This window comes from Sus scrofa, chromosome 3 (assembly GCF_054392235.1).
Source record: "Sus scrofa isolate SSC_HxYL_T2T_F1_AM1 chromosome 3, Sscrofa_HxYL_maternal_Yorkshire_Landrace_v2.0, whole genome shotgun sequence".
Lineage (NCBI taxonomy): Eukaryota > Metazoa > Chordata > Mammalia > Artiodactyla > Suidae > Sus > Sus scrofa.
Genome location: NC_139385.1, coordinates 76,146,550 through 76,168,280, shown reverse-complemented (window position 1 = coordinate 76,168,280; position 21,731 = coordinate 76,146,550). Strand labels below are relative to the sequence as shown.

General features: G+C 41.6%; 1 protein-coding gene across 12 annotated transcripts in view; it reads left to right on the top strand.

The window, feature by feature from the left end:
* Positions 1–21,731, top strand: part of CTNNA2 (catenin alpha 2) — a 1,217,074-nt gene that overhangs the window by 421,898 nt on the left and 773,445 nt on the right. For all 12 annotated transcript variants that reach the window (XM_021088202.2, XM_021088201.2, XM_021088200.2 and 9 more), the window contains one exon: positions 21,195–21,398. In XM_021088202.2, coding sequence (XP_020943861.1) covers positions 21,195–21,398 — 204 coding nt within the window. The remainder of the gene's footprint in view (positions 1–21,194; positions 21,399–21,731) is intronic.

The following is a 21,731-nucleotide window of genomic DNA, read 5'->3' as shown; positions in this document are numbered from 1 at the left end:
ACAACGCTGGATACTTAACCTGCTGTGCCACAAGGGAACTTCCACTAGTCATATTTTAAAATTTGGAAACCAAAAGAGTCCTTTTATCTAGTAAACTTTGGTGGTGAAACGTGTAGTATATTTAAAATGTTTACCTCCCTAGTCTTTTTTCTTTCATGATTTCTTGTGTTAGAGATGCTCGTCTCTCTTTTTTTTTCTTTTTTTTTTTCTTTTTTTTGTCTTTTTATGGCTGCATGCATGGCATATGGAGGTTCCCAGGCCAAGGATTGATTCGGAGCTGTAGCCTCTGGCCTACGCCACAGCCATGCCAGATCCGAGCTGCGCCTGCGACCTACACCACAGCTCATGGCAATGCCAGATCTTTAACCCACTGAGTGATGCCAGGGATGGGACCTGCGTGCGTCCTCAAGGATGCTAGTCAGATTCGTTTCCACTGAGCCAGGACGGCAACTCTTGGAGGTGCTTGTCTTTAGTTAGCCTTCTAGGATCATACCTTCCATGGTACAGTAATGAGGATGTACTCAGTATTCATGTATAAAGAGATTTAGTTTGATTCCAAAGTGGAGTAAACACATGTGCATGAGCACCTCTTGCCCCTGAGAAGCACTCCTTTGGATTTCTTTTCAACCACATTCTTTAACACACGTCCCGAAGCTTCTCCAGCAGCATATTCAGGAAACTTGACTCTAACCCGTTGAGTCCCATTGTTCATTTCTTCAAAGGTTCTCTGATACCTTATTATGTTCTTACTACATACATTCATTGAACTAAGGCTGGAGGGAAATAGTGACCCACAGATGTGCTTGTGGCTGTAAAGTTAGCAGCCTGCTGACGTGACAGAGTCCTGTGCTTTTTTCCGTGTTTATGTTGCTCATGCTGGTGGACAATGGGGCAGCCTAGCGTGCGTGTGGCAAACAAATAAGCTTGCCTGTGAATCCAGCCACAAAATTCTTCTCTCTCTGCCTGTTTCTTAATCTGTTAAATGGAATACTAATGTTGGCTCCTCAACATTGTGATCATGATTTTATGGGATGGAGATTCATAGGTGCCAAATCTATGGTAGTCTAGTTATCTTTTCCTCCTACCTCTCTTGACAGAAATATCAGCCAAGCATCTAGCCCAAGTTAGTGTTGAAGTTATTCCCTAGAAAAGCCTTAGGGATCAGTTCCTGACTGAAAAGTTGTCAATGTCACTTGACAGTAGCTGTAGATACAATTATACCATTTGCTGTCCTGTGGCTATATCCATACCTTAAAGGAAAATTGCCCCCAAAGATTTGGCTTTGGCTTTTGACAAGCCATCTTGAGCAGTAGGCAGTTCTGTATCACAGGGAAAAACCCAAGCAGAAATTAGATACCCACCTGACTGAAGGATGATTCTTTTTTAAAAAATTATTTTCCATTATGATTCATTACAGGACATTGAATATAGTTCTCTGTGTTATACAGTAAGATTTTGTGGTTTATCCATTCTATACGTAATAGTTTGCACCTGCTCACCCCAAACTCCCAGTCCATCCCTCCGTCACACTCCCTCCACTCCCTCTTCTTGTCCTCTATGTCTATGAGTCTGTTTCCGTTTCATAGATAGGATCATTTGTGTTAGAGATTCCACACAGAAGTGATATCATATGATGTTTATCTTTCTTTTTCTGACTTACTCCTCTTAATATGATTATCTGTGAGTCCACGAAGGATGAGCCTTATAGTAAGAACTCCTAAGTCTGGGGCTAACACTAAGAATGTAAGCTTCTTTATTGTGTTTATTTGGGAATTCTCATTGCTGTACTGGCTTCTGATGCAGGGAAAGCCATTGTTCGCTTTACATTAAGTATCAGATTTCTTCCAGTTTGGTGGTCTCTGAGATTCTCATAACACCTGGAAGGAGGAGGAGCAACTGACAAAAAGGGTGGGAAGAGAGGATGAAATAAGGGTGTAGGCTGGGGATCTTGTTCAACTCAGGAACTGCAATAGAGGAGTTTATCATTTTATAAACAGCATGTTATTTTTTATTTTTATTTTTTTATGGCCGCACCCACAGCATATGGAAGTTCACTGGCCAGGGATTAAATCTGAGCCACAGCTGTTGTCTATGTCTCAGCTTCAGCAACACTGGGTCCCCTCACTCACTGTGCTGGGGCAGTGATTGAAGAACCCATGTCTCCTCTTCAACCTGAGCCCCTGCAGTTGGATTCTTAACCCACTGTGCCACAGCAAGAACTCAACAACATGTTCTTTTAACAACATTGTATCTTTTCAGCACAGTTAATTAGCAAGACATGACACTTGTTTTAAAGAATGTAATAGAAAAACAGGAAAAATAAAACACTAAAAAGACAGTGATAAATCTCACATTGAATTGATGCTCAGCTTTTATTTTTTCTTTCTCTCTCTCTCTCTTTTTTTTTTTTTTCCTCTTTTTGCTTTTTTTTTTAGGGCCGCACCGGTGGCATATGGAAATTCCCAGGCTAGGGGGTCAAATTGAAGTGGCACCTGCCAGCCTACACCACAGCCAGAGCAACACAGGCTATGAGCCACGTTTGTGACCTGCAACACAGTTCACGGCAATGCTGGATCCTTAATCCACTGATCGAGGTCAGGGATCGAACCCGCATCCTCATGGATACTAGTTGAGTTAGTTTTCACTGTGCCACAGTGGGAACTCCAGATGCACAGCTTTTCTATTACTCATATTCTCTTGAAAACCCAGGATTAACCACTCAGTTGTACTAATGAGTGGGGCTTCCCCATGTTCTAGACTGAGATCTGTATTTCTGAGATCAGAACATACACAAGTCACAGGACATTTCTCATACCTGGGATCATTCAGAAATCAAATATTACTAGCACTGAAAGTTACCTTGTTACAGTCTTGTCTGTATACCCCATTTTTTTTTTTTTTTTGTCTTTTTGGTATTTCTTGGGCCGCTCCCGCGGCATATGGAGGTTCCCAGGCTAGGGGTCCAATCGGAGCTGTAGCCACCGGCCTATGCCAGAGCCACAGCAATGCAGGATCCGAGCCGCGTCTGCAACCTACACCACAGCTCACAGCAACGCCGGATCGTTAACCCACTGAGCAAGGGCAGGGACCGAACCCGCAACCTCATGGTTCCTAGTCGGATTCGTTAACCACTGTGCCATGACGGGAACTCCTGTATACCCCATTTTTTGGATGTAGAAAGTAATTTCCAGAGACAAACATTTTTTCTCAAACTCAACACAAGTAATTATTCTCATAGACAAAGCAGGAATATATACCTTTGATTTCAGCTGTCTTGACCTGGGCTTCTCAGCCCTGATGGGTGGGGTCAGATTCTTACACCTCCAGGGGAGTTCATGCTGGTAATTATTCCTGAGACCTTTGCCTCCAATGTCCTTCCCCCACAACGAGCCACAGTCACGTCCTGTTTTCCCAGATCCTCCAAGATCCACAGGAGGTCTGACTCAGATTCTTAAGGATTCTTACAGAGTCTCTGCTTTGCCCTGGGACCCGGTGCACACAAAATCCTGTGTGCGCCCTTCAAGAGTGGTGTCTCTGTTTCCTGCAGTCCTGTGGAGCTCCGGCACACAAGCCCTGCTGGCGGCCCTCAACACCAAGTACTCTGGGGGCTCCTCCTCCCAATGCCAGACCCCCAGGTGTGGGAACCTGACATGGGCTCAGAAATATGATTCCCGGGGGTGAGCCTCTGTGATATAGTTACTTTCCAGTTTGTGGGCTGACCCACCTGGTGGGTAGGGGATTCAAACTGACAGCACTAACAGCGTGACCCTAGCCAAAACCCAGACTGGGACTAAAACCCAACCTAAAGCCAGATTGGGACTTAAAGCCACGGTTTTAAATTCGAGCTACTTACCCTGTGTCTGGACTCACCAAGGCTCAGGTTCTTTATTCCTCCATGCAGAAGGAATTCAGCGAGAGACAAAGTGATAGGCAAGAAACAGATTTATTAGGATAGGGTGCTTGTAAGAGGTGCAAGCGGGCAGGCAAGGAAGTTCTAACTGCAGATCCGGTGGGTCACAGTTTTATCATCCAAGGGGAATGGGGGTTTGAAAGGCCCGCCTCTTCCTTTCCAGGAGTAGTGGCTCCTCCTTAGTAGCCAGTAAGCCCTGTATTCAAATCACCTGAAGGGCAAATTCAAACACCTGCCTTTGATCTGAATCTGAATGCAGGCTTCATCCCATCCCCCACCCAACGACCTGAGGCAATTCCTGCACCTCCACTGGTCAAGCAAGCCTGCCTTGTTCTGATGGTTTTCTTGAACTTACAGGGGTCTCCCAGCATCCCCCACGTTTCCCTCTTTATCTATGATTCCCTATTGGGACTTCTGTAACCATCTGTGCCTACTCTAGCCCCATCAGGCTTGCTTATATTGCTATTGTTATTGATAGTGCAAAATTGTTATCACAATAATAATAATAATGTGTCTTTGGCCTCCCCATGTGCTTTAGCTCTGAGGTTTAAATCAGTATGTTTTTTTATCTCAGATTTTGGAGAATGTAAATGAAAGTCACTAAGCCATCTGCCTTAGAAAGCTGCCATGTGTGGAGGTTTAATTTCTCAGGTAACTTATCTCTTAAATTCTTCCTTCCTCAAGGTCACATTCCCTTTAACTTTCAAGAGTGACTCTATTTTGCTTTTCTTTTTTTCCTTTCCTGCCTCTTTTGACCATTACATCTCCATCTCCTTGGCTTGTTCTCTTGCCCATGGACGTAAATGTGGTCTTTCTCCATCCTTGACTCTGTTGGATTCTCACTAAAGGACCTGAAGGGCTTTGCTAGTTGGGGTCCCATGTACTTCACACCTGTTTCTCAAGTCCCAGACCTGTGACCATCGGGTTATGTGAAATGTAAATTTGGGTGCGTTCTAAGCATCTAAAATGTTCTCCAACTAAATCTAGTGTTTTTCCTCTGTCAAGCCTAAACTTGCTTCTTGTCAGCTCTTGTTTTATTTTTTTTAAGGCCACACCCATGGCATATGGAGGTTCTCAGGCTACTGGTTGAATCAGAGCTGTAGCCACTGGCCTACGCCACAGCCACAACAACACTGGATCCAAGCTGCGTCTTCGACCTATACCACAGCTCATGGCAATGGCGGGTCCTTAACCCACTGAGCAAGGCCAGGGAGCGAACCTGCATCCTCATGGATGCTAGCCAGGTTCATTTCCATTGAGCCATGATGGGAACTCCGGTTCTTGTTTTAGATAGAGGCGTGATCTTTTTGAATGTGGCCATTCAATACCGAGAACTGAGAGTCTTACCCACTTCCCAGTTAATTTTGAAATCCTATGAGTTCAGTTCCTTTTACAACTCTTGACTTGGTCCTCTCACCTTCATGTTTATGACCACATTTTTTTCAGGCCCATACTTTGGCCTGAATCATTCAAATAACTTCCTCACTGGTTGCTCTGGTCCCCAGCATCTTCCTCTTACATTCCATCATCTCTGCAAGTCTTGCTTTTCCAAAATGCAAATCAAGTGTTACGTTTTATTTGCCAGTGACATTCCATCTTTAATAAACTTTAAAGTTCTCAGTACACATCAGATCATTTCAGTAAGGCCCTGACTACTCCTTTTGTGTCATAGCCTCCTTTCCCTCACCTTCCATGCTATGTTCTGTCATAATTAACTATTTATTATTCTTCAGATGGACCATTGCTCTTTCATTCACATGTTCCCTCTCGTAATATTTCCTCTCTCTGATCTTCCTTCCCTTTTTTGACCTAATAAATTTATATTCATTCCTACCAATGTGCCTTATATTTTTGAAACTGTCCATCAGTCTCCTAATAACTAAATCACTATTCCTTCTCTATTACCATCATACTTTGTGCATTTTAGTATTAAATATGTTACTCTGTTACCAGTTCTGTCTCTCCAGATGTGAGCACCAGAAGGACAGAGACCAGATCTCATTCATGCCCTCATCCTCACAGTTAGCATAAATGTTTGCTGAGTGGATATAGAAATGAATATGCTCCCTATTTTAATCTTAGTGGCTCTAGTTTATAGGCCCATAATTTCTTCTCAGCCTTCTGGACTATTGCAAATATGCCACATCAACTTCTCTGCTATAGATGTGACATGCCTTCATAAACATTCCATTCTGTTCCAAGGCGTATCCATTGTCTTCTTCTTTGGATTAACCCTTTTCAGGTGTCTGTGTTTACATGTTATACAAAGACTCTCTCTGATTTACATTGTCATCATTGTCATCAATATATATAATATATATATCTAATCTATCTATACATATATAATCTATCTATCGATCTATCTATGTCAAAATCAAGAGTTCAGAGGATAACATGACATCCTCATTAAGCACAAAGAATATTTCTCAAACCCTGCTAGGTTTCTTAAAAAGCAATTAACATATTGTACATTATTCCTGTGAGACACAAACTCTTTCCCATCTTAATTTGCCTGCTTAAAAATAGACAGAGAAAGATAGATGAGTTTACACTCAAGGTGGATGCATTTCCCTTGTGGCCATTGAACCAATTTCCTTTTCATATTTGCAGAATATTGATACAATTATTCTTTTATCAGACATGAAATTTGAGTGTATAACCAGTTTGTGGAAATCACCTAGTAATTTATTAGGTTGATAACAGCAATTAAGTCATAATTGCTTCTGAGAAATATAAATTGACTTTCTGTTTTAAATGGATAATTTAACACTCTAAATCACAGACATAGAGTGTAACTAATTTGGGGGATAAGAAGTTTCTTTCTCCTATTATTAAACTTAGGCAAATGTAAACCACTGATGATCCAAGAACTAATTGTTCAATCAAGTACCTTGATTTTTTTTCTCTGGTTGCTTACCTGTTTTTTGTTTGTTTGTTTTTTGCTATTTAAGGATGTAATTAAGGAGAGGATTTTAGAAACGTAACATGTTGGTAGGCCCGTGGTTTTTTCAACTATTTAAAAGCATCATTCTTAACTTGTGAACCATATACCACAGATCACAGGCCTCATTTGGCCCATGAGTCATTGTTTACTGACCCTGGGTTAGTCAAACCTTCATCTGAGACTTTAAAATGTTTGTTGAATATTTGTTTCTGTGACACACAGCTGCTTTCCATAATACCCCCTATTTATATAATATTTCTCTATGCTTATACACACATGTTGTGAATGCCTGTTGGTTTAGTTTTGCATGGTATGGAAACTTAAAATATTTCCCTTTTTGGATGGATCAGAATCAAGGATTTTACAGTAGTGTTTTGCCAACAGAAAGATCTGGCAGCCTTCGCTAGTCTGCCTCACACTGAAAGCCAAACTAACATTCACTGTCATGAAAGGGGATATGCCCCCACCCCAATAATTCTGGACCTCAAGCTGACTGAGCCACATCAAATGCCACTGTAGACAAAATATGCCTCCCTAACTGAAGGGCCACTCACATGCAGATACTAAATTCACTGGGTGACTGCTGCATTCCAGAAGCCTTTTGATAAAAGTTGGAAAAAGGACATATTTGTTCATAAACCCTCAGTCTGTTAACCTGCAAATATTTATCAACTACTTATGTGCGAAGCACTCAGCTGAGTGCAGTCGAAGATACCAACCATAAGAAAAGCATCTTAATGGGTGATCTCTTCCCAATCCTCTGTCTTTTTCTCTTACACACACCCCACTGTCAATGAATGATAATGTCAGATAAGAGCCAAACGGGTAAGCTGCATGGTAATTGTTGGGGAGTTCAATGATGGTACTTAAGGGAGAGAGCCTTGGACACAGAGAGTTGAAGATAGCCTGCCCTGCATAGGGTCAACACCAGCTTTAGAAAAGCGGCAGGGGGAGCTCTTGTCCTGGCTTAACCGTAATGAACCTGACTGGTATCCATGAGGACGAGAGTTGATCCCTTGCCTTGCTCAATGGCTTAGGGATCTGACATTGCCGTGAGCTGTGGTGTAGGTCTCAGACACCGCTCAGATCCTGTGTTGCTGTGGCTATGGTGTAGCCTGTCAGCTGTAGTTCTGATTCGACCCCTAGCCTGGGAACTTCCATATGCCACAGGTGTGGCTCTAAAAAGCAAAACAAAACAAAAAAAGGAAGGAAGGAAGGGAAGGAAATAAAGAAAGAAAGAGAAAAAGGAAGGAAGGAAGGAAGGAAGGAAAGAAAGAAAGAAAGAAAGAAAGAAAGAAAGAAAGAAAGAAAGAAAGAAAAGCAGCAGGATGGAAAGTGCTGAAATATGCAAGAGAGGTGGATCGATAACACAGTACACATGAAGCATTCTGGGTGGATGAGGTAGTCAGAGACCATTTTGCCTCAAACCAAAGGTTCTTGGGGAGAATCCCAGGGAACAACATTTGAGAGGCAGATACTGATGTCAGATTGTGGAGAATCTTGAAGGCCAGGGATCTTAAGCTTGAAATGAATGGATGTGAGCTTGATTTCCTGAGGATGTACTTGCTGGAAATGATATCCCAATCCTGAAGACTAGGTGTAAAATGCAACCCATTGCTTAGTTCCAAAGGGGATTTTGACATATCTTAGAATAGGAAGGATAGGAATAGAATGGGTGAACCACCAGGTAAGATAAGCTACGTCTCTAAGTTGTCATGTAGTTGGTGATTATAGATGTTGGTGAGCCATTGAAGGTTTGGGGCCAGCAAGGGAAGTATGATTAAGCAAAATTTTAACAATGGTCTGTTAGGGAAAAATAAGTTGTCCAAGAAAGGAGGCCTTGATGATAGAGGGAGAAAGAGGGAGGTGATAATGCCTGAATCAGGGATGGAGAATGGAATAACAATGGAAATATAAAATATTACACTACAAAGAGCTGTTTTAAATGACTTCATTGTTAAAATGTACTATTCTATGTGCCATATAGTAGTCTAAGCTCTTTACATATATTATTTAATTTGGTCATCAGCCTTATAGCATAGATACTGCTTTTATTCCTGTTTTTCAAGTAAAGAAACTGAGGCATGCATCATTTAAGCGACCTGCGCAGCTAGAAGTAATTAGAGCCAGGATTCTAAGCCATGCTGTCCAACTGTGTACCATCTTACACCTGGTCATTGATTACAGGGTTGCTTAATCTTTCAACATGAGAGAGAGAATGAGGTTTCAATCATAGGGGCTTTACAATCAGAAAGACTCAAGATTTTTACTGTGTGGTCTTGAGCAAGACACTCGCTCTCTGTGAGCAATAGTTCCTGTATTTATCAAATGAGGATTGCTCATTGGTTCTAATTTCTCATTAGTGCTCCAGGAGAATGAAGCGAGACTATGGGTTCCTGTTTCCTTCTGGCTTGTTTTTCTTCCATAGAAACGAGGGTGTTAGGCTTTGGAGGGAGATAAAGTGTTCACATGTTATACCTGGGGTAATGAATGGATTTTCAACTGGCAGTGATGGGTGTATAAGGATAGAGAAGGGCCTGGGTCTCGAGGAGTTAAGACTGGACGTGGAGTTTGTGTTCTTGTTCACAAACAGGTGATGGCTAAGGCCTGGGGTTGTAGAGCCCAGGCTAGGGGTCTAATCGGAGCTGTAGCCACCGGCCTATGCCAGAGCCACAGCAACGTGGGATCCGAGCCACGTCTGCGACCTACACCACAGCTCACGACAAAGCCAGATCATCAACCCACTGAGCAAGGCCAGGGATTGAACCCGCAACCTCATGGTGCCTAGTCAGATTCGTTAACCACTGCGCCAAGACGGGAACTCCGAGGGAACTTCTGAAAACAAGGAGTGGGGCCTCAGATATTCCAGCTCCTCGTCTAAATCAAGGAAGAAGAACTGGGGAAGGAATGAGGGAAGAAGCTGTCAGAGAGGTAGTAGGAGATCCACAGTAAAACAGGGTCTCCTGAAGTGCAGGTGAGGCTTAATTTAAGGAGTGGACTGTAAATGATGCTATGGACCACACTGAGGTCAAGGAGGATGAAGACTAGGTCTAAAAGATGGTCAACAATGTAGGAGCTAAGGAGAATGAAGTGATGATATAGTTGTGTTATCAGCCAAAGAGTAAAATCAGTTTTCTTTCTTTGACCCTCTGAAGACTCAGTTGGATTAAATGCAGTTTGGACACGTGCTTCCTAATCTATCCAAAATGTAAAGCTAAGGATGATTTTACCCTGCTTTCCTGTGACTGGTTGTTAACGAGTGTTCTTGTGAGAGCTTGCAACTGTGCCCATGAAATGCCCACAGCCATTCAACAGCACACGCAGATGATGGAATAAGAGAAAATGAAACCAACCTCTACTAGAGCAAAATATCCAATAGGAGGAATCCACAGCTGGACTTCCTCACCCGATATTTTCATCCATTATCCTTGGTAAATAAGTAACTCTGTCTTCCTAAGTATCAGATTCTCTTCTCAAATGAAATTAATGTGGCCTTACACAGATTTCTCTTTTTTTAAAAAATTAACTATCTAATAATAAGAAGTGTTGCATAATTATCAAGTCATTATCTTTGTCATTTATTTCCAATTAAACTGAACTGTTTAATTATAGATAATATCTTCAGTGTATTATAAATGGTGTAATTAGTTTATCTTTAAGTATATGTCCAAGAAGAAAGTGTAAGAAAGCAATAAGATACTATCCAATTTTTTAAGTGAAGGCAAATCCAAAATGATAGAATTTCTTGGTAGCCGGATAGAAAAATCGATGATTAAAACTCAGTATCTTTCGTATTTTCCGTTTCAAATGTTACCCCAGTTAGGCCATGAAAAACTTTTTATGTACCAACAGAAAGAGTCACTGGGAGAGAGTTTGGCACAGAATGAAAAGATGGAAATGTATCTGTGTTGATTATTGCTACACTACAGGCAGAATAGTATTTAAAACCCAACAAATAACACGGTTTTGATTTAGACACCTCAGTTGATTTATTAAAATGGTCTTGATTTATGCTTTGATCCCAGACTTCAGTCTTTTAAAAAAGTTTTTAAAGCATTCAGAGCCAGAATTATGACCATGCTTCATTGTAGGTAGATGTCTTTCCTTCTTAATTTCCAGGGCTATAAAATTCATCCCCTGTCCCATCTATAGGCATTTTAATGGGAAACTGGGACAGGCTTCATCAGGGGTTACTAGTTGATTTTTTTTTTAATTGTTTCTTTTAATGGCTGCACCTGTGGCATATGGAAGTTCCCAGGCTAGGGGACACCACAGCTATGGCAACATGGTGTCTGAGCCCCATCTGTGACCTGCACTGTAGCTTGCAGCAACACCAGATCCTTAACCCAGTGCGTGAGGCCAGGGATTAAACTCGCATCCTCATGGAGAAACATCAGGTCCTTAACCTGCTGAGGCACAGTGGGAACTCCACAAGTCAAATATTTTAAACTGGATAATAGACATTTAAAAAAAAATAACACTGCAGTGAATAGCTAATCAATAGATTCTGCCGGGACTTGTTGATTTGTTTGTTTAGAATTGTATCAGTGCAGCAAAACAATAACAATAAATAAAATTAAAAATACCTTTACAAATGTTGATCGCAAAGGCCTATCTGTGACCTCTGTGACCTAGACCATGTCAACAAGGCCAAGGCAGCATGAAGCTCTAAGCTAAACCAAAGCTAGCCTGTCTCTGGGCAGTTTCAGTCATTTTCACAGGCTACCCAGGCTAGGGCAACATGCCTGCTGGACCACATGGCTTTATACTCCTTCACGCAGCAAGAAACAGAAGGACGTCTGAACTCTGCGCGTGGGGACAAAAGGAAGGAAGCAAGGGCTGTGTTATCTGTGAAACATAAAACCTACCCAGTTTTACCCAAAGGCAAGACAAAGGACACAATTTAAATACACAGTGGTAAACAGGAGGAAGGGGTGATGACAAAGTTGCAGAAGAGGAGTTCCCGTCATGATGCAGTGGAGACGAATCTGACTAGGAACCATGAGGTTGCAGGTTTGATCCCTGGCCTCGCTCAGTGGGTTAAGGATCTGGCATTGCCGTGAGCTGTGGTGTAGGTCACAGACGCAGCTCAGATCTGGCATTGCTGTGGCTGTGGTGTAGGCTGTTAGCTGTAGTTCTGATTCGACCCCTAGCCTGGGAACCTCCATATGCCACAGATGCGGCCCTAAAAAAGACAAAAGACAATAAAATAAAATAAAATAAAATAAAATAAAATAAAATAAAAATACAGAGTTGCAGAAGAAAGGAAATACAGACATGTACTTCCTTGTTATCTATTACAGGGAAAAGCTCAGAATAATTAAAGGAGAAATATTCCCTCATGGAAACATACATGGTCATTTAGGTTTTCTGATTTTCATTGTTTTAATTACTGCATATCAGAATGACATGTTCCTTGAGAGGAAAGAATTTGACTAATGTTACCTTCCTCTTTCAGAATTCTTTTGACATCTTTAAAAAAATGAAAGCGAATGGCTGCATAAGGGCTAGTTGACGAGTTCTTTCTTCTGCTTGTTTGATTTGAAACAGTTCAGACAGCAGGTGGTAAGGGTCTGGTGTTTATGAGGTAAAATAGCACAATTTATTATTTTCCTTAGTTGCTACTTTGAACTATGAATGCAGTGAAAATCCTGGATGCATTTATCTTATAGTGTTGTCACAAACAACAAAGAAAACCACAGGACTTATACTACTGGCATTTGCTTTTTCCGTGTTTGTAAGATTAGATTTAGGAAAACAATTGATTAAGCTGGTCCATGCTTTGTATTATCAAATTGTTTTCTTTGTTGTTTTTCCTGGCATTTTGAAAATTCTATATACATTTGAGATGATTAAGTAGTTCTCTAAAGAGTTTAATTAACACTGAAAGCCAGAGGATCTAAAGATAATAAATAAGATTTTCTCCCAGCCTTTAACAAGCAGTTTCTTGGCTACTAAAGAAAAACTTCTTCACCTTCCTCAGCTGTGCATTAAAAATCTTGGGAACTTAATCTGTAGGTATAAAACAACTGCATTAGTGTTATGTGTATATTATAGCCTTTCTACTGACATAGCTCTAGTTAAATGTATTACCTTTACACTCCAGATCTTACCAGGTACACCAGTCTTGCTCTTACTGCTTTGAGTGTGATTAGATACAAATTAAGCTTTAATATGGTTAATTTGTAGCTTGAGGAAGACTAAGAAATATTCATGTTTTTCTTGGTAGAAAAATTGTAGGAGTTCCTGGTGGCCTATTGGTTCGAGGATTCAGCATTGTCTCTGCTGTGGAGTAGGTTTGATCTCTGGCCTGGGAACTTCTGCATGCCACAGATGCAGACAAAAAAAAAGAAAAAAGAAAAAGAAAAATATAATACCTACTGACTGGTTTGAGACAGATCACAAATTAAAAGCAGGATAAAGGACCATTTTAAGAGCTTGATCCCTGATCATTGTTCACTGTTTTCCATACCTCCTTAAAGTAGGAAGAGTGACATATTACTGCTTCTCTAGTGTTTGAGGTGGAGAGATGACTGCTCCGTGGACTGTGGTGACCAGCATGATACATGCAAAAAAGATACCTGGAGGAAATAATGCAGTTTAGTGGCTGGATCAACAATTCATCTCTCTTGGGCACATGTCTTGTATCTAGTTGACTTCTAGGTATGTTTTTCTGTGTATTGTTATAAATTTGCCCTTCTGATTAGATGGCTCTTATGAAGGCAATTGATTTTGCATATTATTACAAGTGCTTTCATGAAATTTTTTTATAATTGGCCATACATTTTTGGTTGCTTCTTATTTTCTCTAAGTTTGCACATCTGTGATCAGAAATATGGCATTTTATCTTCTCCTTTCTAATTTTAATACCATTTAGTTCTTTCTCGTTTCTAGAACCTTCAGGAAAATGTTAAATACTTTTTATGAATTTGAAAATATCTTTAGTTCATCTCAACATTACTCAGAGTGCTTCTGTTACTTCCCATTGAGCCTGATGTGGCTTTTGGGTTGAAATATTTGTAGATAAATAAGTACAGTAGACACAGATACACACATATAGGCACACAATTTATCACTGATAACTTCCTAGCTTCCAATTTCAGTGGACATTTTTGGTCTTGCTCTTATGTGGCCTCTTTGTAGAATTGCCTACTGTTCGCCCATCTCAGTACTGTCTCCTGGGTCTGGCTAACATTAGTTACTATGTCGTTGCGGACTCTTTTCTCTTTTACACAGTGAGGGTTTCCCAGGGTGTTTTGGACTCATTCTCAATCTGCTTTTCTCATTCTGGCTCTTCTCCTTGGGTGACCACATCCATTCTCACAGCTCCCACTCCTGCTTTTATTCTGATGATCCTCACTCTTCAGAGCTGGTCCATTTGTATACACTTACGATCAACTCTCCACCACACTGTCCCACCTAAATGAGTCATAGACACTCGAAACCTGCTCTTCTTTATCTGCGATTCTATCACAATTGTTCAAGGTCAGCAAATGTTTTCCTAAAGAGCCAGTAGTAAAGATGCCAAGCTTAGTGGCCCACACAGTTTCTGTCTTAAATTTTAAACTCTAAACTCTACCACTGCAGTGTGAAAATAGCCATAGACAGTATGTAAAGGAAGGGGGATGACTGCGTTCTAATAAAACTTTATATATAAAATGGGAGGATGACACCCAGGCTCGAACTACCTGATGTCTGCATTTTGATATTACCCATGCCAGAAATTTGGGTTTTATCTTTGACTCCTCCTTCTTCATTCTCTCGGCCTCTATCTTTCCAAATTTTGCAGATTCATGTTCTCAGTGTGTCTCAATACATGCCCTTTATCTTTTTTGTACAAACACAGTCATGTTCTCAGCCCATCTTTCTTCTGGGTTCTGAAGCCTTGGTGATTACTCCTCTCCCTTCTCCTGCTCCTGCCAAAGCTGCCTTCCCTCACTGCTAGGGAAAACCTTCTAGCACCAAACAGGATCATGCTACTCCTTTGTATTAAACTCTTGACGACTCTTCATTGTCTGAAAGCATGCTCACAGTGTGAAAGCGTCTGAATATGACACCGCAGGCTTTTCAGGACCTGGAAGTTGTTCTCCTCACCAACTTGGTCTCCTATTCCTTTCTTTTCTTTTCTTTGGTCATGTCCTTGGAGAAGCAAATGCCAAGATATAGATGATATTAGATGTATAGAGAAGAATTGCCTGCAAAGGATAAAGTGGAAGAGAACCAGCAGAAATAGGGCAAGAGAGCTTGTTGACTGCAGTGCAGGTCAAACACCTGTGCAAAGAGAACATGGGAGAGAAGACAGTGTAGGAAGAGCCTCAGCGCAGTTCTGAGCAGGGCTCAGCCGGGCCAGTGGGGAGGCCAGAACAGGAGCCGAGGTTGCCTGTTGGAGACATCCCCATAGGCAGGAGTGGCTCAGTGGTGGGCAGGGGCTGCCTGGGCTAGAAGGTGGCTCCTTGTGAAACTGATGAATCTTCTGTTGTAGCAGATGGAGATGATCAGTTAACTGTGCTCATGCAGAGGTTTCTCTTCAAGGAGGGTCTCTTGGGGCCCCTTCATGGCACCGTACCTGAGACTTCACACTCTAGACTAGGGCTTCAGCAAACCTCTTGTGATACTCTTCCTGCGGTGATATCTTGCACCTCCATGCATTCGGTCACACTTCATATTCTGTCTGCATTGCTTCTTCTTGCCTCTGACTTTGCTTGGTGAATGGCCTTTTACTCTTGAAGGTTCACCTGAGGAATAACCTCCTCCAAAAAGATCTCTGTAACTACCTTTCTCCTCCCAACTGTGCAGATTCCCATCACTCAGTCATTTTTTTAAGATTGTCAGTATATTTTCCAAATTACAGTTGCCTGTGCAGGTCTTTGTTTTTATTTTTGACTAGACAGTGAACCTTTTGAAATAAGGATCCCCCAGTCTGTGCCCTCAGACACCCACAGTTGCTGGCACCCGTTTGTTGAATGAATGGTGATAATTTCAGTTATCCATTGGAAGGGCAAGTTGACCCAGATGACATAAAAGACAGTATGATAGATGATCCTTATGCCATTATATTTGGTTTCGGAGAATTTCATGTTTTTTTTTTTAAACAATAAGAAACATTTTTATAATTATGATTTATTAGGCTCATTTCATCTGAATATGGGCAGTCTGATACTGTGGAAGAAACACTGGGCTTGAAGTCAGAGCCCTGTGTTCATATGTGGGGGTCCTTGTTTCCTAGCTGAACGACCTTGGGGAAAGATCTCTGGCATCATCTTCCTCTTCAGTAAGATGAGGATGAAGATAGAGATGTCATGGACACAGCATTGTGGACCTATCAAACCGTTTGTGATGCATTCAACTTCTTGCTTTGACAGAGGTCTCCCTACTGCCTCCTGTGGTATCAGAGCTTGTACCAAGTATAACTCAGTGTCCCAGGATAGTACTGAAATTTTACTCGTTGTAGAGAGAATGGATGATATGTGGGATTTAGAGGCAGTGCTCTTCTAACAGTTATATGGGGTGAGTACAGGAAAATGAATTATTCTGGGAAGTAGTTCTGAGCTATATGGTCCCCTGAATTATTTCAAGTTAAAATTTTTATAGAGTTCAACATTGGAAAAAAATGGGAGATCAATTATGTAGGACTAGAGAGACCATTATCGTGCTAACTCGATGGCGGGAAAGGATCTTAGCCTCCTTTGCTTGGGGGTGAATTATTGTGGCTGTTCTCTTTATGGCCATGCTTTCCAATTGCCGCTCTATAAGCTGTAAGAATGAAAACAATAATTTTTAAAGTAAAGATATTAATAGCAATAAGATAAGTAAAAACACAAAACCCAAAATAATTATGTAGGTCAAATAGGGGACTGAAAATAGGCAAGATTAAAAAGAAATTAAAGTAAGCCTTATTTTTAAAAAATAAGAAAAAGATAAAGAAGTGTAGTCCCAAGATTTTAAAATGAACTAATATTATAAGATGAGCTAAAAGATCAAAAGGATAAAAGGATTAAATGAGCTTTAAGAATGCAAACAAGATATTTAAAATGTAAAATCTCAGTGGACTAAAATAAGTTTGTACAATTGGAAACAGCCTAAAATCTCACAGGAGCACACCTTTGTCATAAAGAGAGAGGCAGGAAGCCTTGGCTTTGCCTTTTCTTTGTTTGGTGCTTGCATATTATCCATGAAATATTCCCCCTCTGACAGTGAAGAGGAGTTTTGAGCCTGGACGCTGCTGCTGCACCCCTTCTGGCCAGTAGAGGGCAGTCGTACAGAGAGGGGAGGCTGAGTTAACGCTGGGAAATGAAATCTGTTTGCTGATGTGAAATGACCCAGGAGCATGCTGGCAAAGAGAACCGGCCGCAGTGTTTCTTTTTTAAAGTCACTCCCAAATAATGCAGAAGCAATACTCCTCCTCCACTCCATTTTGGCTTTCATTCTCTGCATTTCTTGCTCAGGATTCAGCTGCAGGAATTTGTTTTTTCCAATCACTTTAGCAATTGTCATTAGCCTTTTCCTCTAGTCCTTGGCTTCCTTGGGTTCTTTTTTTTTCTTACTGTGTTCTGATCTTCTATAGCCTGTCTGAAATCTCTCCAGTCTTCTGAAAACACACACACACGCTCCCACTTGTGCACTGCCCTTTACCTTTATTATGCCTTTTTTCTCTCCCAAGAGACTTCTCCCTTTTACCCTTTCACACCCATCACTGAAGGGTTGCCCACCTCCACCATGGATATAGAGTGGAATTTTGTAAATGTATTGTTTCTCTTCCAGGGAGATTTTTAAAAGCTTTTCCCCTGTGATCTATAAATAATGAATAATTCCATTAGAAATGTGATGAATAGTGTAACTTTGATGCGAAGTTTTTCAAGCTCAGTGTTTCCATGCATTTACTTTCATGACAGCCCCAGGGCATGGCAGGTGGGAGGCTTACTCTGCCTACACTGCAAAGTCTCCTTTGCCACATTTCCCAAAGTGTGTTCCTTAGGTTCTCATACATAACGCATGCATTTTAAAGGGGATGCCCGCCCCCTCCCCCATGCTCAAATAAGTTTGAGGAAAGCTGCAGCAAACTGGCTCCTTTAATGCAAAAACTCTCCAAAGCATTTCATATGCTAATGTACCCTGGGCCATGCAGTATTTTCAAAACATATTTGGTCAGGGAAAATTATCTTTTCATCAAAACATTATATCTCTAAGCTCACTGTTCCATGGAAAATAATTTAGGAAATAATGCTACAATGACAATAGCACATTTTCCTTGTTCTGCAGAGAGACTGTTTTACAGTTGCCCTTATTGAAGAGTTGGAATTTACCTCAGTATATTTCCATCATACTGGCATTTCTGTATATTTTATTCCAAAAGCATGGGAAAAATCTTTCCTAGAGCTGATATACGACTCTGAAGAGTCTCCTGAAAGCTCAAAGCAGAACAAACACATTTCATGGTTTTATGTTCATATAGGTTTTTGTAAAAGGGTTCTTTGAAAATCAGTCATCTTTATAAAGGAAAATAGTCTAATTATATTTTGATCAGGTATTTAATTAGAGTATCAAGACTTAATGCATGTTATATAGTTTAAAAATTATTATTATTATTTTTTTTTGTCTTTTTGCCATTTCTTGGGCCACTCCCGAGGCATATGGAGGTTCCCAGGCTGGGGGTCTAATCAGAGCTGTAGCCACCGGCCTACAACAGAGCCACAGCAACGTGGGATCTGAGCCACGTCTGCGACCTACACCACAGCTCACGACAACGCCGGATCGTTAACCCACTGAGCAAGGGTGGGGATCGAACCCACAACCTCATGGTTCCTAGTCGGATTCGTTAACCACTGCGCCATGACGGGAACTCCTAAAAATTATTTTAAATGCATCCTCTGAAAAGCAGTAGAAAGGAAGACAGAGGAAGAGCAAGAGAGAATTCATATGGATCCCAGTGGGAAGAGTCATTGCAGAGGCAGCTCCAGTATAGATGGCAGGCAGAGCAGGACCCCGGTGCCCCCCTCTCAACCTTCCTTTGGGAATCTCACCCATATGAACCCTGCAAAGGCATCCACAGTAAAAGGCCTCCACGTGATTTTTGGACACTCTTTGGAGGGCTACTCGGGCCCAAGGGATAGGATCTAAGTACACTGAGTTAAATAAAAATTATCCTTTGTCTAAGACCTAAGAAGGTACAAATGTGAAGGTAGTCTTTATGCAAAAACCTGCCCCAGAATAGCTTACCCCTGTTTGCAGGACCTCAGACATTTGCCCTTTAACCTGAAGCGAGAGCTTTGACCAATGAATAATTCCCTGGGAAATCCGAGATCCCATGGACCTCAGACCTGGTCTGTGTTTAGTGGGTGCTTCTTTCTTTCAAAGTCACCACCTGCTTCATTCATTACTCAGGTCTCCTCTTTTTTGTGCCAAAAGTATCTCTCTGCTATGGAGAGTTGCCTCTTAACAGGAATCTGAGGATCAGAGCCAATGATGCTTTGAGCACGGGTTTCAGCAGATACCTTAGGAAGCTTTGGAGAGTTAAGGCAAACTTTCTCAGAGCGTATACTCAGATCTATTTTATAATAACTAAGCAGTTATTTTATATCCTGTTAGAAAAAAAAATCATACAAAGTGTCTTATGCTTTTCAGCCTCTTTTTAACACTAAGCCCACTAGTAGGCACGAAGTACTCGTAGGTACTCAGTAGGTGGCAAGTGGGCAATTGTATAACTACCTACTCTCATTTGCTTTCTGTATTATATTTGCGGACATGGGAAATTGTCTTTCTAAAAATGGACATGTAAATGATGAACATCACATATATCTATATGACATATATGTATATGATGAACATCAAAAGAAAGGGCAGTGGAATGGCACCCACCAAAAGGATCCTACGGTCAGAAGATCACTTACGCCATCACCACCATGCTGGTCCTTGAACCTCTGAGTGTGTCCCTCTAGGACACATGAACAAACTGTTTCCTGCAGTAAGTCATTCCCCCTTGATTAACATCGTTGGAACAATCTCTTTTGTTTGCAACAGAAAAGGGTTCGCCCATGGAAACCAACCATTGGGCCAAGTCACTGTTGCCTCTCTGTTTCCTGCAATTAGTTACCACACACTTCATCAGTCTTTCCATTCCCTTGACTTGCTAGAAATGCTGTTCTCAAGGTTCTTCTTCTTCTTTCCCTCTAATTACATTTTTGATCTTTTTTGATTCTCATCCTTCTGTAAATCCTTGGAAATTTGGATCAACTGGGCCTTCTTTGGCCTGCTCTTCTTGTTCTCTTTGCTTTGCGAGGATACCATTCAGGACCTTGTGTCCACATGGCCCTGATGACTCCTGGATTCTTATACAGGCTGAGATATCTGTTGAATTCTGAATGCATATTTTCTGTCCACCTCTGGACATTTCCGCCTACATGGTTCCAGGGTCCTCAGCTTCACAGGGGAAAAACTGTGAAGAACTTAAATTCTCTGTAATACCTTCCTTTTAGGATATGTTTCTATTTTTTCCTTATATAAGCGCCTTCAGAAAATATCAGTGCCTTTATCAGGATACTGTCAAGTAATTAGGACAAACACACACACACATACATGGGCACATATTTTGAACCCTTTTCTAGAATGCTAGTTTTTATACAAAATATACTAGTTGTGGAGTTCCCTGGTGGCTCAGTGGGTTATGGATCTGGCCTTGTCCCTGCTGTGGTGCAGATTTGATCCCTGGCCAGAGAACTTCCACATGCCTGTGGTTGTGGCCAAAAACAAAACAAAAAATAAAACTCCTATTAGTTGCTAGCAGTAGTCATTTATACCGTGTATGCCTGTTGGGTGCTCGTTGCTCAAGTTTCAGAAGCATCCTGCTATGGAACTCTTTCTCATGAGGGGAGAGGCAGTGTATACACTCCTCACCACTAATGCATCCTAAAAGTGTTGGTTATAAACTGTGTTCTAGCCTCTGGCTCTAAAATCTTCCCCCAAAGCGCTCCCTTGAAATGTGCTTTCCCTGAAGGCTACAAATTAAAAAAAAAAAAAAAAAAAAAAAAGTCAGACCAGTGTCACAATCTCATTTGAAAACCTGTCTGTTAAGATCGCCTTTGCCAAGAACTCATTCTTGAAACAAAATGGGGCGTATTCTCTATGAAGAAACAAAATCTCTTTGAAGATTAGATTCAGGACAAAATATCTTCCAGAAAGTTGAGACGTTGTCAAGGCTCTGTTAGCATTCGTCTAAAGTAGCTACTTTCTTCAACACGGAGAGTTTCGTGTCCTGGCCTCAGAAATTTCTGGCGTAGAAAACAGGATGCAGAGGCCGTCGCCTCTTCTCTGCTGATTTTATTTTACTTTTTACTGCACTTTCAGAACAAGATCATCCTGGACCCCATGACGTTCAGCGAGGCCCGGTTCCGGCCGTCCCTGGAGGAGCGTCTGGAGAGCATCATTAGTGGCGCGGCGCTCATGGCCGACTCCTCGTGCACCCGGGATGACAGGCGTGAGCGCATCGTGGCCGAGTGCAACGCCGTGCGCCAGGCGCTGCAGGACCTGCTCAGCGAATACATGAACAACGTAAGTCCCGGGCTCCCGGCCCGCGCCTTCCGCTGGGGGTTCTGGTGCGCCATCTGGTGGCTACATGGAGAGCCTACACAGCGTGGAAAGAGGCCAGGTGATCCCCTGAGCCTAGTGAAACCCAAGAGTTACTTTGGAGAGTCAGGTCTTGATGTGGTCTCAGAGTGTATTAGTAGATTGGAAGAGATTGGTGAAAGAGGTTTCATAGGAAAACTCCGGCTTTTTGCTTGGGTGATTTCTGGGTCATTTTAGTGGCTGGCCTTTGATTTCGGTAAGATTTCAGTTGGCAAAAGTAGACGGTAGATGGAAATAACTAAGGGGATCCTGAAGACC